This window comes from Mastigoproctus giganteus, chromosome 4 (genome assembly GCF_048544385.1).
Source record: "Mastigoproctus giganteus isolate SK-2022 chromosome 4, ASM4854438v1, whole genome shotgun sequence".
NCBI classification, from domain to species: Eukaryota; Metazoa; Arthropoda; class Arachnida; order Uropygi; family Thelyphonidae; genus Mastigoproctus; species Mastigoproctus giganteus.
Genome location: NC_143578.1, coordinates 193,248,456 through 193,271,939, shown reverse-complemented (window position 1 = coordinate 193,271,939; position 23,484 = coordinate 193,248,456). Strand labels below are relative to the sequence as shown.

Genomic DNA, 23,484 nt, shown 5'->3' with positions numbered 1-23,484 from the left:
GGTGAGTTTTCTTCAAATCATCATATAGGCTAATCTCCCTCTTTCTGTTTTTTTTTTTTTTTTTTTTTTTATAATATTTAACTTAACTGAATTCTGCATTGGATATTATCATCAATAAAATTAGTTGGTCTCTCCATTTCAATCCTAATAGTCAACCTAGCCCTAGTTGCTTGCAGTGGAACAGCTGTCTTTCCTGCTGATAAAATTAATTCTTTATTTTTTTATAATTGTTCTTACAGTTAAACTTGTCAGTCCTAAATTATGACACACGTCCGCTTGTCGTTGACTGGAATCGATTCGCTTCAAAACATCTAATTTAATTTTCAAATTCAGTCTTTTTCTTACATTTATAGTCTTCGTACTGCGTCCAGACATTATTGCTTTTTCATTCTTATCTGCCATTATTAACTCTTCGAAAATGTAACTGCGTTGGTTGCATTTTAATTATGATACAATGTTTGAATAAACTGTCCGTTACGCACAAAGTCTAATATGTACTGAGTGATGACTAGACTTCGGATAAATGCATATAATACAAATATTACAAACAATATACTTCATAATTTTTTTAAATGTTGATCTCGGAACTTCGTAATAAGTCACTGTACTGCAATTAAATTAGCGTGCGGGAAAATTTCTCAAGTCAGTGTGGGAAACATTTTATTTCTGTTTTGCTATTCATTTTCAAGCTATTGACTCCATCAAATGAAACAATTTCGTTAAATATTCCAAAAATGCAATCTGTAAAAGAGCATTATCGTCAGATATGGGTTGTACTATAAGAACAGCATTATAGTGAATCAGCGTAAAGCAAACCGCATTATAACGAGGGCCTGCTGTACTTCGCTGAATGGTGTGAAGTAGTAATAGTACCGCACACGCACGCACACAGAGAATAAACTTATATAGTATCCAAGCTACATACATGCACACATTCATTGGATATGATATATAGAGTATATACTAGAGTATATATTATACTCTATAGAGTATAATCTATACAACTATAGATTATCTATAGTTGACTAAGGATTGTGATCTTCGTTTTAAGATTTGTTTGGACACTGTTTGTCCGCATAGAAGGTGGGTTTGTTAATGTTATGCCATCAGTATAGCATTATAGCAATGCAGCATCCTTATAACAGTGCAGGGATGTAAGGAAAAGTGAGACTAGAAAGGTTATATACCAAGAGTGTCTGATCTTGGGGGTTGCAGCTATTAAAGGCATCTTCCAGAGCAGCGTTTCTCAATTGAAAACCAATGGTGGACTGGTAAAGGTTATAAACATTCCATAGAGGACTGGCAAAATTTACCAGACTACATTCAAAATTAAAAATTGTAAAATGAAAGGGAAAAATGAAGACAAGAATTTTTTTTTAATGTAATTGCTAATAAAAATTTACTGAACTTAATTAATATCAGTCAGACACCTGCTGACAAGTCATCTGGCTTAGAAGGATGAAAATGGAGGTTAATTTATTGTGTTTTGTAAGGATTTGTATTTCTCTTATTTGAAAGAATTTTTTTCTTTTCTTTTGAAAAATTCTTTATTTATTTGCATTTGTATCAGGGCATCGAACCGTAATTTTTTTTTCGTTCCGGTTTTCGCTCCGGTTCAATGAAACAATTTCGGTTCAGTTCCAGTTTTGCTCCTTCAGCCAGTGTTGAACTGGTTCAAACTGGTTTTTTTCACTCAAAGCATAAAATATTATAATTTTTTATTATATGTACCTTTTTTAATTACATTAAATTAAAATTCAATTTAATTGTTAAATTGAATTTTAGAACAAAACTTGTGATATTAAAGAAATAATAAAAATATGAGATCGATTATTTAAATGTAAATATTAAGCATTTATTTTAGTTAGTTGCAAGTCACTGTTACACATAATTAGTAAAACTTTCACCATTTCCACTTGAGTAAAATTGAATTGTTATTTAGGTACACTTTTAAAGTAATAGATGAATTTTTTCACGATGTATTGGTTTTTAATAATTACACAAACATATATCTTTTATACTTATATTATGCAACAAAACTTTATATACATTATAAAACAGTTCCAATATTTGATTAATGCTGAATAATCAACATTAAAATAAGTGACAAAATTAATTTTTAAAACATGAGTTACAGGTCGTTACTGCAGGCAACCATAATTGCTTCTAATTAGCAGAATATCTTCCAGCATGGTTTCACTCAGGCTATCCCTATTATCTTGCAAGATAAATGGCCCCGAGTGCCAAGCGAGTGACTAAAGCGATTCTATAATGATTTGAAAGCGATTTTCTTAAAAGAGCGATTGATTGTAGTTGAACGTTAGTTTCTAATTTCCAAAGTTATATAATTTTGCTCTTCTAAAGTAAAGAAGTCAGCTTACTCAACAGAAAGGAAAGGCACCTTTCTTCTTGTATATAAAACTAATCTACTAACGCACTAACACTAACAACCTTATCGCTTGGTCACTGGTGGCACCGCTCCTGCCTCCACGTGGCGGGGCTGGAAGCCTGGTAGGAGAAATCCACTCTCCCGGGACTAAAAGGAGCAACTATGGACAACACAAAACAGTCCTACTATGGATCTCTTGATCCAGATTCAATTAGACGTGACGACCATGATAATTTGAATAAATCCCATGCTAAGAGACAAAAAAAAAAAAAAAGGGACAGATTTTTCTGCTCCTCTCTTCTTAATATTACATTCCTCCACAGACCAACCATTGAGTAAACTCTCCCCATTTTTGATTCAGAAATGTCTCGAAAATGTGGCTGGGCCTCCAAAAATGGTTCAGCGACTAAGATCTGGAGACCTATTAGTGGAGATGAGTGAACACAGACATGCTGAAAGACTCTTGAAAATATCTACCTTTGGTGGAATTCCCACAAAGGTTACCCCACATGCTACCTTGAACTCCTCTAAAGGGGTAATATCTGAATGGGATCTTCTAAATGTATCAGAGGATGAACTTGTCTCTGAATTAAGCAATCAAAATGTAGTCCAGGCAAAAAGAATTATCATCAAAAAAGATGGAGAGCCTGTCCCTACACGAACAGTCATATTGACATTTAAGTCACCAAATCTCCCCACAACTATAAAAGCTGGATATCTCAGATGCCATGTTCGACCGTACATTCCCAACCCAGTTCAGTGCTTTAAGTGCCAAAAATTCGGTCATTCGCAAACTGTGTGCAGAGGTATAGTCACTTGTGCTTCTTGTGGTTCAAAAGAACACACACATACGGACTGTAATAATGAAACCCAAAACTGTCCTAACTGCCAGGGAAATCATTCTGCCTTCTCTAAGGACTGTATCCAATGGAAAAGAGAGAAGAACATTCAGAAATATAAAATAGAGAACAAAGTGTCATATCAAGAGGCAAAGAAACACTTTGCAATCCCTACTAAATCATCTACATACGCCTCAGTTACTCAACAGCTACGCACAATATCAACTCAGACTGACTACTCCGTCCCTCCAAATATCTCTATATCTGGTTGGGCGAAATCATTACTTACTTCATTAAAAGAACAATCTCCCTCCAAATATGCAACCCAAGAAGTAAATACTCCGGTAACAATACCTCCAGATAAGAATCCCAATCAGAAACCGAAAGTACAAACTAAGAGCTCTGAAAGAACTGATACGCGCACATTCAGATCTGATACCATGGACACTGATGAAAAAGCGGATGAAGATGACACATTTCTTGAAATTCATCCAGAAGGTGACATTGACACAAGCAGACCAGTCTTCTCAAAGAAGGATAAAGGAAAAATTGACAGGCGTAAGCAAACTACCTCACGGAAGTTAACAGACACTAGCTAAAACCAAACAATGGATACAATTATTCAATGGAATTTTCGTGGGCTCCGTGCTAACTTTGACGATTTTTACGATCTCCTATCTGTATATAAGCCTGTTGCCGTATGCATTCAAGAAACAAATCTCACAAATGCAATATCTATGAAAATTAAGCACTACAATATGTATAGAAAAGATAGAAACTCATCTAATTTAGCTCATGGAGGAGTAGCACTCATAGTGAACTCTTCGGTGCCCTCTAGACCTATCCCCCTGCAAACATCTTTAGAGGCTATTGCTGTCCGTGTCACCTTCGGAATCACAATAACATTAGTTTCTTTGTATCTATCACCAAATCATACATACACCTTTGCTGATTTAGATAATTTAGTAATGCAAATACCTGCTCCCTTTTGTATTATGGGTGACTGGAATGGCCATCACCCGCTATGGGGTTCTCAACATCTTGACTCCAGAGGACAGATAATTGAAAAAAATTTTAGATAAACATAACCTGACAATTTTAAACACAGGTGCTCACACATACGTGCATTTATCATCTGGCTCAACTTCTGCTATTGATCTTTCAATATGCTCTCCTGGACCGTTACTAATAACCCTCGCGGGAGTGATCACTTTCCTATCATCTGTACTTTCTGTATAAGTTCTACCCCTCAGAGTAACATTAGGACAACCTGGAAATTTGCTAAGGCTAACTGGATTAAATACCAAGAAATAGCTCACTTAGATACTGTCTTCATAGCAACCCACACAATTGACTCTGCAGTAAGCTACATTACAGATACAATAATGAAAGCATCCAAGACTGCCATACCAAAATCATCAACCAAAATCCGGCTTCATCCAAAAATGTGGTGGAACGAAGCATGCAACAGTGCTAAAAAAGAAAGGAACAAATATAGGATATTTTTCGAAAACATCCAACCACAGCTAACCTCCTACAGTTTAAGAGAGTCAGAGCTAAAGCTCGTCATATAAGACGGGAGAGTAAAAAAGAAGCATGGGCGCATTATGCCTCCACCATAAACAGATCCACAGATACTTCTACAATTTGGAAAAAAATCAAAAGAATTAATGGTAAATACTCGCAGACAACTTCTCCTATTCTACTTGTAAAAGGGAAAGAAATCTCTGAACCTACAGAAATTGCCAATGCCTTAGATACTACGTTTGAAACGCTTTCAGCTGTTGCCACATATGAACCTGCATTTCAATTGCTAAAATCCCAGACAGAAAAATACAAACTAAATTTTAATACTGTCATCCTTCATTCTTATAATCTGCCTCTGACCATGAATGAATTGCGTAATGCACTTGCACAAATGAAAAACAGTGCTCCAGGTCCCGACGGGATTTATTACACCATGATCTGTCATCTAAGTGAGGAATCATTAACTGTACTCTTACAATTGTATAACAGAATTTTCTTAGAGGAGTATTACCCCCTAGTTGGTGCCATTCTTATGTGCTAGCCTTCCCGAAACCAGGGAAAGACCACACAGATCCCAAAAATTACCGTTGGAAAAAACATTGGAAAAAAATAATTAATGCCAGACTGACATGGTTATTAGAGACTCAAAACATTTTAAGCCCAAGTCAGTATGGTTTCCGGAGAAAAAGATGTACGCTTGATCTCATTATCAAGGCCAAAAAAAATATCCGGAATGCGTTCTTGAGAAATGAACACCTAGTTATGGTATGTGTTGACATCGAAAAGGCCTTTGATACAACTTGGCGATATGGGATTCTTCAGGACTTGCATAAATTTGGACTTCGGGGTCATCTCCCAAAATTTATTAAGAACTTTCTAGGCAATAGATCCTTTCAAGTCCGATTCCACTCTTCATTATCTCGAGCATATGTACAAGAAGAGGGAGTTCCCCAAGGATCAGTGTTGAGCGCCACACTCTTTGCCATTAGGATTGATTCTATTACCAAGTGCATACCTAACACAGTTGACACATACTTGTATGCCGACGACCTTGCCATGTCATGTCATTCTCAAAATATGAGACTTATTGAAAGACAACTACAAGGCACCATTAACAAAATAGTCTCTTGGGCCAAAAATAATGGATATCGGCTTTCTAAACTAAAAACGACTGCTGTGCATTTCTGTCGCAAATGTTCTTTACATCCGGATACAGACCTTCAGTTGGATTCTCATTGTATTACTTTCCAACCTAGTATAAGATTTCTTGGTGTAATATTTGATAAAAAATTAAACTTCCTGGAACATATAAAACATATTCGTACAAGTTGTCTTAGAAAACTAAATCTTCTCAGAGTAATTTCTTCTATGTCATGGGGTGCAGATCGTTACGTGCTGTTACATCTATACCGTTCACTGATCAGATCCCGGTTAGACTATGGGTCTCCTGCATATGACTCAGCCAGGCCAAGTGTATTGAAATGGCTTGACCCTGTACATCACAGTGCATTAAGAGTTGCACTGGGGGCTTTTCGCACATCACCAATCTTAAGCCTGTATACCGAAGCCTATGAACCACCGTTACACCTTAGGTGGGAAACTCTACTACTAAATTATGCAGCCAAAATCAGCAGTCTCCCACATCATCCCATGTGGCAATACCTCTTCACGCCAAAATGGAGAGAAATCTATCAAACTAAACGGCATTACAACAAACCATCTGGCATTAGGCTTGAAGCTTTGATCACAAGCTGGGGCCTGAAGTTTTCTAACACCCTCCAGGATACTAGCATGGAAACGCAGCCATGGCTTTCCATGGCTCCAGTACATATTGATAGACATTTTCAGCAATGGGGAAAGAATAACTTCTCTGATATCAACATTAGACAAATACATATGGCTCGCTCTACCGAGTTTAGAAGCTTCATTCAGCTATACACAGATGGATCCAAAACTGGTAATAAAGTTGGCACAGCTGTAGTACTACCAAATGCCACCATCTCCAGACAGCTCCCACCAGAATGCAGTACTTATACCTCAGAGTTATATGGTATTCTACTAGCCCTAGAGAATATAAAAGAAGCCTCGTACGCTAAATCCATCATTTATATGGACTCGTTGAGTGCTGTTAATGCTCTACAGTGTAAATCCTTCCCTAGTCATCCTCTGATACAGAAAATTTTAGCACAGTTATTAGCACTTCATGGACGTGGACAGCTCGTAATATTTTGCTGGATCCCTGTACACGTTGGAATCGTAGGAAACGAGCAGGCAGATTTAGCTGCTAAAATTGTTACAAATGAGATACCATCAAATTTCAGGACTCCTTATAGTGATCATAAGTCCTTTATCAAACAGACATATAAAGAAGTGTGGACACGCTTGTGGAAAGATCAGAAAAATAATAAACTTTTTGAAATCAAGAGAGAACCTAAACTGTGGCAATCCAGCCTGAGACGAAACAGAAAGGAAGAAACTATTTTAGCCACATTACGCATTGGTCATACTTTCCTCACTCATAGCTATCTACTAACAAACAGTGACCCTCCACAATGCAGTAATTATTTATGCCCACTAACAGTAAAGCATATCATCATAGAATGCCTGCAATATCAAAAAGAATGGAAAACAGCTTTTTCCTCTAATTTTCATAATTACAATCATTTAACACTGCAGTGTGTCCTAGGAGATCGAGAGAACATAGATGACATTTTTCTTTTTCTAAAATATATTAATAAATATTACCTTATCTGAACTATCTCCTGTAAGAAAAACGATGGAAATATCAGACAGTAATTAGTGCATTATAGCCTAAGTTGCTGATGCACCAATAAATCTAATAAACAACAACAGCAAGATAAACTTCAATCCTGAAAATGCCCTCTCTACGCTAACTTGCGTGGCTGGAGTCCCTAAAATAACTATAGCTATTTCATAGAGCTGTGGATATTTACAACGGTTTTCTTCCCAAAATTCCAAAACACCTTTTTTTCTTTCTACTCTTCACCCCTTCGAAACTAGACAAAATATTTTCAATATCAACATCGGCTGAATTAGAACTCTCTCTAATATCTTTCTCCTTTTCTTTGAGAAAATTTTCCATGTCATCAAATTCTTCTTCTGAAATTACCTCTTCTCCTGACTTTCTAATATTTTGTCTTGATTTTTCACATTTTAAACTTTCCACCATTTCCCAAACGATCTTTAAATGCTGCACAGCCTTTGCCTTTTGTTGACGATCCAATAATATTTGATATCGTGGATCAAGATAAACTGCGCTTATGATCCTCTTATTTTCCATTATTAATTTTTCTCTTACATGCAAATTTTCTATTAAAACGGAAAAATATGGCTTTGTTATATTTTTCAATTTAAGTTTAGTTTTCACCCAAATACCATAAAAATCACTTCGAGTTAGCTGTTCTGTTTGTAATTTCAAGGTAACTTCCTTCAAAGGTTTTAAAGCTTCCAAAATACATTCAACTTGAGCCCATTGATCATAAGAAAAATAATAATTCAAATCATTCTGAGATAATTAGTTACAAAAATGTTTACACTCTAACAGTGTCTCCAGCATTACATATGTGCTGTTCCATCTTGTTGGACAATCCAATACAGGTTTCTTTAAAACGCTTTTGGATAATATGGAGGGTAAATTTGGAATTCGTAGTTTTTGGAAGAGTTCCCGACAATCACTAAAAAATTTTCCTAATTCAGCATTCTTAACCGTGTCTCGGATTGCCAATTGAAGTACGTGTGCTGCACACTTTATTCCAACAATTCTAAAGGAAAGGCTGTTTTCCTCAGAGTAATCTTTTTCACTGGTAGCTTCACTATCGCATTCATCATCGTTGCCTACAAATTAACAAATTTAATCATGTTTGCACCATTATCAGTGGTGACTGAATAAATCTGATGAACTCTAAGCTGATATTTTTCTAAAACTTGGCGAACTACATTTTTTATATACATTCCTGTATGGTTTTTCTTTCAGTTATTTCATACCTAAAGTAAAAAGGTGTATTTTACCCTGTTTTACAAATTGAGCATTTATTCCAAGGACTGATCGGCTTAGTCTAGTGGCAATATCTACTTTCAGTGAAATCATTCTCTTTCCCATTTCAGTCCGCATTAGTGAGACAATCTTAGAGGACATCTCCGGAAAAATTAGTTTAATATTCTCTGCATTGATCGAAAAATTTTTACGAATTGTTGCAATAATAGAATTAATAATTTTTCAGAATTTTGTGTATTCCATTAACTCAAATGCACAACCATTAATAGTAACGAGCTCTACACAAGCTTCAACAATCGTTTGCTTATCTAATTTTACTTTAAGATACTCTGATGTAACAAATTTTTGTATAGTCTGCTGAGGTTTATTTTGAACTTTTATATTAATTTCTTCCATCTTTTTCATCCTCTTCTTTTGTACCATATCGAATTGTTCTTTATGATGCCGCTTCAAGTGTTGATTGACTAAATTGGCGGCATGATCTCCAACCATGATAACATTGCACACTTTGCATTTGCTTTTATTATCCAGCTTTCCGAACATAAAGAATTCTCTACATGGATTTACTCTATCTCTTCCCATACTATAACGTAAGGAATTATATTATATTATAATTATATAATATATTAAATTATATTATAATTTTAAAATGATAAATAAATAAAATTAATATTAAAAGACTAGAAATGAGTCGGAAATAATTCCAACAGTTTAGTAAAAAAATGTTAAAATAAGCATGCTGCGATATAAAATTCTTAAGTTATAGCACTAGTAAAACGTGGTATTTATTAATCCACTATGCTTTTTGCAATCGGATTGAATTGCTGATAGACTGATTTTAAAGGTAAAATGTTTAGTAAAGAAGCATTAACTTTAAATTCATGAACTGTACAGTAAAATGCAAGAACGCCTCTAATTTGAAGATAAATGGGTTATGAGGTTATTTGTCTGATAAAGGACAAGTTTGAAAGTCGTGAAACTTCTGGTTTGAATTTAAGACGAACATATATACACACACTTTATATAATAGATTTACAGATCGACACTTCCTCTTAAAAATCCAATTTATGAAAACACTGAAAACATCAGAACAATAAACAGTGTCTGTCAAAATAATTTAACTTATATCTATATCTGATGCAAATTATACTAATGCAAAAAAATACATAGGTAACAAAAGTTCTTTTGTATATACATCTACATCATTACCCTGCTATTATTATCCCGTATGGTTTGCGTTAATACGGAGTTCTTAGGTCTTGTCAGTAAAAAGCACAGATTATGATTGAAAAAATATAGAAAATGGCGATGAAGAGTAAAAATACACCAGGAAATGCTAAACGAATTAACATAAAAAAACTTATGCTGTAACCAGTGGAAGATTATTAAAAATAGATTGAACTAAATCAACCAATTCATTACTTGTTTAAATATCGTTCGACGAAGTACAGTCAGACCATATCGAATACAGTTCATTAGATGGCCTTACTACAATTCTTTATAATCAGGTTACTCGTATTTTTAATCTTAATAGTGTTTTCCATTGCAACTAAATGAATAATGCATTGAGATATCCGAACGATTACGATGAATGTAGTAAAATGTATTACATTTTTAATGCCATTAATTACCTAAGTCGATTGCTAGTGTTTATATTATACCCGTGGAACCGTTGCTACGAATCTCTAATTTTAGTTAGGTTTTAGATAGATCTTGCATAGATCACAACGTTTTACGCCTATTCTTTTCCTTATAATACATACCTTTTCAAAAGCAATAATCTGCATCAACTGACAACTATTGACAACTGAATATACTTAAATGCAAGGCGATCTTTCTTTCTTTCTTCTAAAGGGAGCAACATTAGACTGATTGATGCTATTTTATGCATGGATGAATGAAGCAGGTCATGGGAAAAAATAGGAATGCAGGTCATGGGAAAAGACTATTTCTTCAGCAATGAGAATTCTCCAACATGTATGTGAACCGACAATTGGAATGGAATAAATAACGGTTTCGGTTCAAGAATTATAATTTTTTGGTTCTGGTTCGGTTTTCACTCCCGCAAAAATAACGGTTATTTTCGGTTTCAGTTCAGTTCTGGTTCGATGCCCTGATTTGTATTGTATTTATTATATATGTTTAGGGTTGGAGAGAGTAAGAAAGGGGGTGAGGAAAACTACTTGAATGTCACATGTTTGAATAGGGGATGGGAAGAATTGGGAGCTTATGAATCAGATGGTAAGAAAAGGGTGAAGGGCTGTTGGGCCTTACTTCGTTCTGCTTTGAAGTACAGCACTTCAGAGTTGTAGAGCTTTTCTTAAACTTTCCATTGAGTTTTGTTGATGGACTGATGATTGAGAAACACTATTCTAGAAGGCTGCTGAAAAATTCAGCAGTAACTGTGGGGGGAGGGGAGGGGAGATTCCAATGTGACAAGTCTGAGTTCCAGTAGATGGCCTGGCCTTTGATCAAGGCAGTTGCTATTATCTCAGATATCTGTAATGATTCTCTATCAGACAAGGCCAGGGATTTAATGAAACCAGTGTGGATATCATTGTCCAGATTTTATTAGATAATTGATTTTGTTTTGTCCAGTTGCACCACATATACATGGAGTCAACATGCAGAGAAGCTATGAGATATTGTTCTGTTTAAAGTCAGTATTGGGAAAGACTATTAATAACTTACGAATTTTTGACCAAGTGGGCTTTTTTCAGGAACAGGTTGGTGAGGAGTAAACACTACGTTACAAAACAAAAATATTTTTGTAATGTGTTTGTTCCTTGTATATGGTATGAACAGAGGTGTATTGCTAAAAAAAATAGTGCCGGAATGCTCGTCGATTAACTACAAATAGTTGTCTATGCTTTATTCATTTGCAAAAATAAATAAGTCAAAGATTAGAATATTTGTTCAGTATTTATTTTTACTATGAAATAAAAATTTCAAAAGTAAAAAACAAACAAAAAATTTTTAAAAAATCAGAAAAGAAAAAAACGAAAACAAAAACTCCAAAATAATATAAAAAATAGTGTTCAGAAGAATCATAGAAATTTCCATACAGGATCGATTACGTATTATTGTGTGACTGCCCTTTTTGTTTGTTGGTCAACAGCAGAACGAGACCACAACCAAGTTCGGACATAAAAATTTGGATTCCATAATTCTAATGGTGGACCGTATAGTTTAATAAACAACAGACTTGACACATGTTTGACAAGAATATGGGATCTTTTCTCAGTTAATATTAAATTCATACCACGCTCGTATTCAGAAGAACTGCAAGCTATAATTTTGGAATAAATTTTTAAATGTTCCAAATCTGTGGGCACGTTACGACCACCATTAGCTTAAGTAATCCCTATAGGCATTCACACATTTTTGTGAAAAATAAATTAATCTTTACAGAGAGATTCTATTTAATTTTCTCCAAATCCAAGATCAATTTCAGATGGCCATTTGCTTGGTTCTAGAATTCGCAACTCTTTTATAATGTCTGAAGTTAATTCTTTCGGTAAATTCAGTAGAATCTGTACTAACGCTCAGCCTATGCTTCTTATTATTAATAATACTGTTTAGAAATTGATTTCTATGAATTAATGTTACTTTGTTATTGTCCGTTAATTTTACTGAAAATAATTGCATTTTTTCAATAGCATCTGAGGCTTCTAACAACTTTTTTCCCTTTTTTGAGGATCTTTTAAAAATTCCAAGTAACGAATTGTACAACGAATCAATTTGTCTGCATATATTATTGTCGTATCTCTTTTTTGCAATGACTGAAAGAATTGATAGCTCAAACAATACATTGTACATCGGAGCTAAATTTAGAACAAACTGTTTTGATGAAATTTGTTTATATAATCTATTGAACATGGATTGTTCAGTTTTGTTTTGATTACTGGCATTTTCAAAATGATGGTATAAAGATGCAAAATTTTGCCAAACTGCTGATATGGTCCTAACGGAGCTGGCCACCCACCTTACATTAAATACTCATCCAATCCTTTTCATTTCTTCACCGATGCTGGTAGCGCATGCTTCTATTTCTCTCTGGTTTTTTGGAGATTGACTGTACAACGTGTACAGCTTGTCCATAAATATTTGAAAATGGTTAATTCCATGAACTTCTGATATTGCATCTCCAACTGATAACTCAAGTCGATGGTTTAAACAATGCCATATGATCAAATTTGGATATTTATTTCCAACTCCAGATTTTCTGCCCAACATAACACTTGTCCCATCACTCATAAAAGAAATTAGAGTTTTAAATAATTGTCGTCAAATCCTTATTTTTAAAGACATTTTAAGAGACACTCTGTTATTGTGAAAGCTGTTTGATCTGGAAATTTGATTAAATCAAGAAACAAGTAATGTGGATTTTTCATTTTATTGGTTTCACATTTTAAATAAATAATTAATCAGAGTAGATTTCTTGCTTAGAGTGGTAGACTCAGCGCCTCCGTAGTCAGGTGGGCAGGAGCAGCAGTGCGTAGCACATTCTTCTTGATTAGACCGGGGTTTGAGCCTGTGAGCCACCAAATACGGAGGATGCGGAAAGGTCAGGGAATGACCACCGCATATCCCCAGAGCAATATGGCCTTAGTTGGTATTGCTCCTAAAAACCAAATAACAACAACGTGGTAGACTCATCAATGAGAATTGATAAGTTTCCACGTATGTCCACAATTTGTTGGCACAATTTTAATTTCATTTGCCTTGCGACATGCTCTATTATATTAGTAGCACTTAATCTTGAATGCAAACCATGAGCAATCACAGTGCCATTCAATTCTTAAAGTGGTAACAACTCAAAATGGTCAGAATATGGTCGATCATGTTTCGCAATATAATATGCAGTTCTAAAAACCGTACAGGTGCTAGAAATTTTGGAGTCATTCATTTGATCAATTACTGCTTCTAAATGTTGTTCATTTGCAGCCTGCAAGATTTTTTTCAGCCTATATATGTGAAGTACTTTTTGAATGTTCATAAATTTTCTTATGCAAAGATGTCAATTGTGCACTTCTTTCTTTGCCATATGATGATACCACTACCAAACTCCATTCCTTTGAAATGCTAACTCCCTGCAGGAGTTAGCATTTCAAACCCTAATTTCAATATCCTAATTTTCCAGCGTGGCATGTAAGCCAAGGATATGCTTTTTTTTCTTCTCGGTCCACATGTCAGCACTCCAGATGTGGGGCCAATTAAATTTTAATTCTGTGTCACTGTTTCTTTCATCTTTAGATCTTGATGGAAAAGGAGAAGTCATGTCGTTATCATTTCCACATGTTTATACATTTTCATGCACAGTTTTCAGTTTTTTATCAAGAAATCTATTTAATGTTGTTTGCTTACATTTTTCGCTCATTTTGTATTTAATGAAAATTTCTTTTAATTTTTACCTTAGAAGAAACAGTAATAAATAAATTAATTAATTAATCTAAATAGTAGAGATCAGTCAAACTCACATGTACATATTATATATATATATATAGTACATATATGAATGACAAAAAAAATCGTGTACATCATTCTCCAGAAGACTATATGATCACACCACATCGACTGTACATTAACTGAATCAGACTTCAGACTCATGTTTCGTAGAACAACTGGTTTGTAGAACAACCAGTTCTAGCATTCAGCTCCTGGGGAATCAAAATGCAGTGTTTGCACGCATCACAGTATATCTCATTCATTGGATCTCTTTATCTAACATTGTACTTTAGTAAGAAACATTCAAGTTTCATTGCGAAATTTATATAATTGTTTTTAAGTAAATTTTAAAGATTACTATTAATATATATTTTTAGTAGCAATGGGTAAAATAGATATTATTTCTCCCTCCCCTTTGATTATGCCATTGTTTCATAATATTAGGTGTATAAATTTAATTATTTTCTATTATGACATTTAGAAAAAAGTACCGGAATGTTGTTCCGGCCCAAATATACCACTGGGTATGAATATATTTCAATTAAACAATATCTGAAAAGTTATGAAAGTGAATTGAGTTATTAAAGGATTAAAACTTAATTTATAATACAGTGGATTGAATGAAATTTAGTTGCTTAAATTTTAAGTCTAAAAACAAGTTATGTTGACACTTTTGGCATTTCTAAAGTTCCAAGTGTATATAATGACAGTTGTTTTTAGCATACTTAACTGCTAACTAATAAATTAATGTTTAATGTAGTTATTACTTGGTTAGAGGTAAAAAAAAAGGTAAACTGCAGCCATTATCAATCCAGTGCAGGGTGGAAGCCTCCTCAACGATTCATGTTGTGGGAAATGGACCATAATCTGCCACAGTAGTCCAGTGCAGGTTGGCAGATTGACTATATTTAGCAATCAAGGGCTTGAACCCTGGTCTACTCAAAGAGCGCGTGCTACTGCATTCCCGCTCCTGATTACTCGCTCGGCTACGGAGGCCGCTTGGTTAGAGAAACACTGTTAAATACATAGTGTGGCAATTGGAAAACAAGACTAATGCTATGAGGAGTGCTGATGCTGCCATCTACTAGAAGTAAACATAAAATGAAAGAGTGATTGTTCCTCAAGCACTGCTGCCAAGGAAACTGCCACCATTTCAGACTGCAGTGTGAGCTTGAGCTGCATGTGTTTCCTGTGGCTGTGTTGTGGAGAGACAATGGAACAAAGAGCAAAACGTTTCTAACAGTTGATTGCAAAGATGTGGGAAAACATCATCAATGACTGATGTGCAATGCTCTGAATGATTTCAGAAGATTGGTGTATTAATAAGGAAACCATTCGATAAATCACCCAGGATTTGAAGAAAACAAAGGTCTGTGCATTTTTTTGTTCCATGTTCGTTAACAAATGGTCAGTGTCAGGCTAGAGATGAACACTGCAGAGAACTAATCGAGGTCACTGAAAGCAAACTCAGTTTTCTGAATTGGATTGTTATGGGTGATGAGATGTGGCATTTTCAATACACCTCTGCAACAAAGTGCAGAATGGAAGTTTGCAGTCTCTCCCAAAGCCAAAAAAATGTCAAGAAAAGTCAAAAATCGAAACCGTGCTCATCACTTTCTGCAATACCAAGGAAGTTCGTGCCCAGTGGCCAAAGTGTTACCACTTTCTGGATGTTATGAAACATTTGTTGCAGAGAATCCGTTGTGTCACCTTAGTATGGAGAAGATGAGTTGGTTTCTCTTACACGACAATGCACCAAGCCACAAGGCTCTCATTATTTGGGCACTTCTTTTTGTTCCCGAAGCTAGGCACCACTGAAAGGCTGTTATTTTGATGACGTCATCACCATTCAAAGAGCTGCGATGAGAACATTGAACAGTATACCAGTTGGGCGGCCTTCTGCCACTTGTTCTTTGTGATTGTTGCATGCAGTGTGTGGATGTGAGAGGAAGTTACTTTGAATAAACCAAGGTTAGTTTACTCATACATGGATTATTACTTATTTTTATTTTTTCTGAAATCAGTCTCATTTTCCAGTTGCCACACTGTGTATTATTACAGCATGTGTTTATATTGCAGTTCTTACAGTAGATGAATTTCACTAATTCATCCTCATATCCTACTGGTTAGAAATTCAAAAGTGTGCTCCTGTGAGTTCTTAAAAATACAGTTTTAAATAATCAAAGATTTGATTTTTAGCTAATGGGATATGAGGTAATACCAGCTAATTTCTGTATCGTGCTGGTAAAAAAAAAAAAGGTACAGGCAGTTCCCACTTTGAGTTCCCGGTTTAATAGTTCCTTTTTTTTTTTTTTTCTTCTTCTTTTTTCCCAAGTACAGCCACTTCCTGGTTTACGTAATACTCGAATTACGGAAATTCGACTTTATGTAAATTTTTGCCAAACGTATTTTGCATCCCGTAGGAATAAATGGGAGGTATGAAAATATCGTAATGCGAACCCAATAACACTTTTTTTTTTTTTTTTTGGTAATTCATTCCAAGACCTTGGAAGTTGAAATTTTTGCTATATAACTAAACTATTTATCTCTCTAAAAGGTTATTTTTTTAATGGAAATTGCACTACCCTTTCATAGTTATCATATGATCCATTATAAGAATCAGTTTTGAACGTCTTTGTTGATATTTTTCTAAAGAACATTTCTGGAGGTCACGACCATAAAACAAAAACTGTTTGCACTTTCCAGTTTATTGGGCTTTTCTGTTAGTGCAATCTATTATAAATGGGTAGTAAACTCGATCTTATTGCATTTGCAATAATATCGATAACTGGAATTGTTTGGATTTTATGTTATTATGGTGAAATGTGTTTGCCTTCACTGAAATATTCAATCATATAAAAAACACTAATAAATTTTGAGAATCTTCTCTTCTTTACTTATTACAATGATGAAGGGAAGGTGACCAACGGAAAGTGCATGTAGTGGCAGTGCTAGGAAACCAAACAAAATTGATTTAGAAATAAAGATGAAAATGATTAAGTAGGACAAAGTTTGTCATCTATTGCACAGAATTAGGTCTCTCTGCTTCAACAGTGAATACTATTTTAAGGGACAGTGCGCGTATAAAAGAACATGTTAAAGGATCAACGCATTTAAGATCAGCAGTGATCACAAAACAGTGTTCAGGTGCTATATCGAAGATGGAAAATCTATTAATACTATGGATGGAAAATCAGATTCAGAAGCAAGTGCCCCTGAGTCCAATGGGCATTCAAGCAAAAGCAAGAAGTATTTATGAAGATATTAAGGATAAGTATGGCAAACCCCAAGCCAAGTTCGTGGCAGTCAACAGGTGGTTTAATAGATTCAAGCATCACACTTGGTTTCCTAAACATTAAAGTATGCGGTGAAGTCACCAGTGCCGATGCTGCAGAGAAATTTTGTGATGTGTTGGATAAAAATCTCCATCTAAATCTCCACAGCCCTCAACTTCTGCAGCGGAATTCTTATCAGCTGGAGATTTAATTCTGGCAATGATGCTCTAGGAGTAAAACTTGCTGATGTTATGCCTGTTTCTTCTCTCTCTTTTTGTAATTATGTACACTTTGTAATTTTTCCTGCGCATGAAATAAAATTGAATAAATAATTCTATTTACATGTTCATCGAACATTTTTTTTGCTTCAATCAAATTTGCGAGTTTTGCGTAAGCATTTAGGGAAATTCCGACTTACATAGAGTTCTGCATAACGCAACCCTTACATAATTCGGGGAGTAGCTGTATTAACAAATTCAAAAATATGAACATTAATTGCAATAAATAGATGCTAAACATTCATAAATACAGCATTTCAAACCACGCATGTGGCTATATGATACAGTACTAATGTGTGTGCATTTGTTTGTTCAGGCAGAGAAGGAGTGAGGTACAACTGTTAAAGAATTCCATAGTTTAGATGCATTCAAAATAACAAAATGAGCATGGGACAAAATTACAGAGAAGGAAATGAAGTGTGTTCGGAATAAACTCTGTCATCAGTTTATTGATAACTTTGAAGGATTTCAAGAAGCAGCAGAGATCATACAAAATGAAACAGAAGTTGTTAATACTGCTGATTGCAGCTTGAAGTTTCTACAACTGATGTCACTGATCTGCTTCAAGTACACAATGGAGAGTTCACAAATGAAGACCTCATCGAAATGGCAAAATGTGAAAAGAACAAACAGGAGTTTCAACTGAAACTCTCCTGTTCATTCCTTCACTCTCGAGGAGCTTGACAAAGCTTTTCAACACAGAAGAAGCAATTGAGATTTTTGAGTCACATGATTCAAATTTCAAGTACACTAGAAAAGTTGCTACAGATATAAAAAATGCTTATATATGCTATCATGAAATTTATAAAGAAAAGAAAAGACTGTCTTAGAAGCAAACAACTTGGGAAGCATTTCCGAAGAAGAAGACTACTTGTGCTAAAAAAACCATGAGTGCAGAGCCAAAATTGAGTGATGAACCATCAACAAGTGACGAAGCATCCACAAGTGTGCATTTAGTCGATGATGATGAAGAATAAACATTTTTTAACACTTGTATGACATAAATAATTTTTTTATTATTATAATTTGCTTGATTTTAAAGCTGTTTTCATTTCTTTGGATAATAATGCACCATTGTTTTAGCAGACACTTGAAGATATATTTCATTGTGTTTTTTAAAAGTTACTATGCATTAATGGAAACAAGCAAACAATTTTTAATAGCTACATCAATGAAAAACAGTTTTATGACTCTTTTGTGAAATTTCAAATGTATGACTTATGTTACTGATGTCATCAATTAAGTTTATTCCTACATCTAGATTGCCAAAAATCTGGCAACAGTAATTGATGCTCATCTAAATCACAATCATTCTGAACTGTTGTGCATCCACCAGTGTGCAAGTGTATTGCTGATGTCTGAACAACAGACAGTGTTAACCATACCCATCACCCCACACAGTAATTGTATTAGCCAGACAAACTATGCCCATTTTCTGAATTGTATTGTGATTTTTTTGGAAAATATTTGGAAGTGTGAGGTAGGTTTGAAATGAGTGCTAAGGTGTGTAACTGAAAGTGTATTTTGTATACGTGATATGACAGTAATCAAATTTCAAAAAATTATATTTTCTTTTAAACATGAGATTACATAAAAAGGTATCTTGTTTTTACTCAGGCTGAAGCATTTCGCAGGATTTGGTGTAGGGGCAGGAGCAAATATTCTTGCAAGATTTGCGGTAGGTAGAAACTTTATGAAAAGAAACTCTTTACTCTGTCATTTCCTTGGTGTTCAGTTCTGGTTTACTAACTCTTTTTTTTTGATCATTCAAGTAATGTTTAAAATCCTTTATTTAAAATTCTTTCTTTGCTCTTAGCAACTTGTGAATTTGAACCGCCTCTCAGAAATATGAGAGGTGGTTCAAATGAAAACAGCAAAAGTCACATTTTTTTATTAAAACTTGTAGTGAGGACCCTCATTATTTTTAAATAGTCTTCTCTTACAATACAGTTCTTCCATCATGAAACTGATGATTTTCTGATGGCTAGATACCTTCAGAGAACAATTTCTTGGGTTGAGTGATGGGTGTTCTGTGTTTCTGACTGCTTGGTATGAGACTAAAAGGAATGATTTCCATGGCTGTATAGCAACTGAGAAATGAGTCATGGATGCATTACAGGCAATCCTCCTACAACACGGTTTTGCTCTAACAGGACTGATAAATTGTAACAATCCTTGCACAGTGCAGTACTTATGTAACATGGTTTCGCTCTAACACGGTTTGAGAGTTGTGGGAAATCTCACATAACATGGTATTTTTGTGCTGGAAAAACCCTCCTATTATGTTAAGTGTAATTTTCAACTTTTCCATTCCTTTTCGTGAATCCCTGCTGTTGACTCGCTAGTCATTATCTCCTTCATGGTATTTTTCTAAAGCACATTTTTGGAGGTCACTACCATAAAACAAAAACCATTTGCAGTTTCCAGTTTATTGGTCTTTTTTGTTAGTGTAATCAATTATAAATGGGTAGTAAACTCTATATTTTTGCATTTGCTATAGTACTGATAGCTGGAATTTTGTGGGTTTTCATGTTATTATGGTGAAATGTATATCCCTTTCCATGAAATATTCAATCATATAAAAAACATAAATTTTCAGAAACTCATTACCCCATATCTCACTTGTGCGTATCATGTTTGTTGCAACCTGTGCATGCCGGGTTCTTTGTTATTAATTGCTTAACATTTTTACTGTTTTAAATTTTACAACAAAAAAAAAAAAAAAAAGTCAATGAAGAGAAATATCAGTTAGTATGTACATATTACAGTATGTATTAATTAAGCTATGTATGCAAGCGTAAATTTATTTTGCTAACTGGAAAATATTCTTCCGATTTTTCATATATCATTTAACTTTGTTAATTGGTAAGGCAATAAAGTTAAATTTGTGCTTTTTATCTTTAAAGTGGGGGGGTCCACTGTATTTTGGGTTAGCTTCTGTGCTATTGAACTTGTGCTTGTTTGAGACTATAAAAAATTGTGACTTTGAAGCATGCACCTCGTGATTTAAAGAGAGCAGAAGGTACACAAAATCTAGATTCTGCAGAAGAGACTGTGCTTAGCAGCGATGAAGAGGAAGAAATTTAAATGAATGTACATTATCTGACATATAAATATCACAGTTTGTAAGGTAAGACATTCACTTAAATAGTAATAACTGAATTTAGTCTTATTTAGCACTTTATGCATACTTCATCTAAACTAGAATTTGTATCTGTTCAAAGTGTGAATTCCTAATCATGAAGCTGCCACTAATGTGCAGACTATTTTTGTACTGGTTCTTAGTCCAATATAACATGGTTTCGCATTACACAAGATTTTGTAGGAACCAAACTACCGTGTTATACGAGGGTTACTTGTATTTTGAAATTCAAAATTGAGCAAACTAATAAAGAGTGGCATCATTCCATCTACCCCAAAGTTGAACACATTTAAGGCCATACTATGCAATTGCATTTGTGTGAAAGGTAGTGCTAACCTATCTAGCAGTATTTTGGAGAACAATTTTAGTTAATTTTGAGAGTGAGATAAACTTGATTGTTTATGAGCCATCTGAAGTCTGCAATCATGAGCAAATATTAAGGACTGAACTCAAAAAAAGGGTCTATTTACTGCATAACAATGCCCACACAACTATTGAAGGCTTTCAAGATTTGTTTTAAAATATTACCATACTCTGTCATTTCCTTGGTGTTCAGTTCTGGTTTACTAACTCTTTTTTTTTTTTTTTTTATCATTCAAGTAATGTTTAAAATCCTTTATTTAAAATTCTTTCTTTGCTCTTAGCAACTTGTGAATATGGCACCTCCAATTTCATAGTTAGAAATAGCAGCTTCTAATAAAGTTGAATTTGCTTATATTAGTTATCACTGTCTAGTCTTATGGTCTTCATGAGACAGTTGAGCCTTTTAATCATATAATAATTGTGCAATCTAGTGTCACTTAATTACTTAGTTCAGAAAACTGAACAGATATATTTATGGGCAACTATAAATTTCTATAAGAAAAAACACTAACAGAATTTATTTCTATTTTTGCTTCAGCCTCAGCAAATTTGTGGGGAACTAAATTTAGCCATGCAGCAACCTTCTGCAGAAAAATTACCCTCATTTCCTTCATATGGAAAATAATCAGTAAATTTAAAGGTACTACCTCTCTTCTCTTCTCACTCTCAAAGCCCTAATTTTTTTTTTTTTTTTTTTTACTACAAACACTCCTTTTATGTCTGATTTCTAACAATAGCTTCAAACATTCTTTAAGTTGCCACATACTCCATGGACGTTACACAAACTATTTACCCATGCTCTTACACTTCCTATCATTGGCAGCAGTTTTGTTTTCACTTAAACAAAGCGTAAGTTGCAGAGCTGTAACAAACTTATTTTTCAAAAATTAGCAGTATTGAACTAACACAATTTTACTCAATTTGTGATGTGCATGTAGTTAACAGTTGTAGATTTAAAAAATGTACTAAGAGGTAAGGCTTGCTTTAACTGAAATTAAGTGTACAGTGCTCTTTATAGAAATTTTGGAACTACAATATACAACATGGCACCTCCATGCAATTAACAATGTAGGCGGGTGATTACAGATACAATATTCTTGTGCTGTATACCAAATAATAGTTAACAAAAATCTCAATTTTCAATACTGCTCTCTGAATTAAGTGTACTACAAATATTTTTTAAAAATTATATAGAGGAAACTCTGCATAATCCAGTTCCTTTGTTATAACCTCAGTGGTCGATCAGTAAGGCATACTCTCCCTTTAATAAATCCATGCTATAATTTCCTTATAGCTCCACTCCTACCAGGATGATCTTGCATAACTTTTTTAACATATATATTATTTTCTTCTTTATGATCTGTTATTGATCGCACTTATTTTCCCAGACATGAAGGTTTAACTTGCATGTCTGTAGTTATTCACTTCACATGGGAGCCGACCGGGCTAGCCGAGTGGGTAAAGTACCTGCCCGGCAACCCAAAGGTCGCGGGTTCGATTCCCGCCTCGGGCTTGGATCAAAGTACTGCAAAAACCTTGGGAGGTGCAATATGGCCACAGAAGCCGATGCGCCAACAACTACCAAATCAAAAAAAAAAAAAAAAAAAAAAAAAAAAACTTCACATGGGCAATTAACCTTTTGAATTGCCCATGTGAATATCAGATACATTTGTATATCTCTAATTTGCAGGGACTTCTGAATTTAAGGATGCTGTAATTATTACGGCTAAAGGTGTGGATTACTTTTTTTCAGCTTCTTTTACCTTTAGGTGCATTATTCACTTTTAGCAGCAACAATTTCTCTTCCACCTTGCTTTCCATTACAAGGTGGGTTCAAAAAAGATTTGTGTTCCCCAGAAGAAGGTTAAAACAAACACCATGTATTACACTTTTTCAACATGGTCAACAGACACAATGACACATTTTTGCCTCCTCTCAGTACACTTCTGCAGGCCAGTTTTGTAGAAATCCTCTGGCTGGCTTTCAAACCATGACTCACCAGCTGAAATCACCTCATCATCATCAACAACAAAGTGTTTTCCCACGAAGAAAGGACTTTGGGGCAGAGGAAAGAGGAGAAAATCACAGTGTGCATGGTCGGTGAATAAGCAGAATACAACAATATTTCAAACCCACATTTGTGGACACACTTCACAGCAGCATGCAAGGAATGTGCAGAGGCATTATCATGGAACAGCCACACACACA

The 23,484-nt window shown here is 34.6% G+C and overlaps 1 protein-coding gene across 1 annotated transcript in view; it reads left to right on the top strand.

Annotated features, from left to right (window-relative positions):
• Positions 1 to 23,484, top strand: part of LOC150087292 (protein NDRG3-like) — a 206,624-nt gene that overhangs the window by 96,352 nt on the left and 86,788 nt on the right. Inside the window, exon 6 of the mRNA XM_090371112.1 lies at positions 19,389 to 19,449. Coding sequence (XP_090227238.1) covers positions 19,389 to 19,449 — 61 coding nt within the window. The remainder of the gene's footprint in view (positions 1 to 19,388; positions 19,450 to 23,484) is intronic.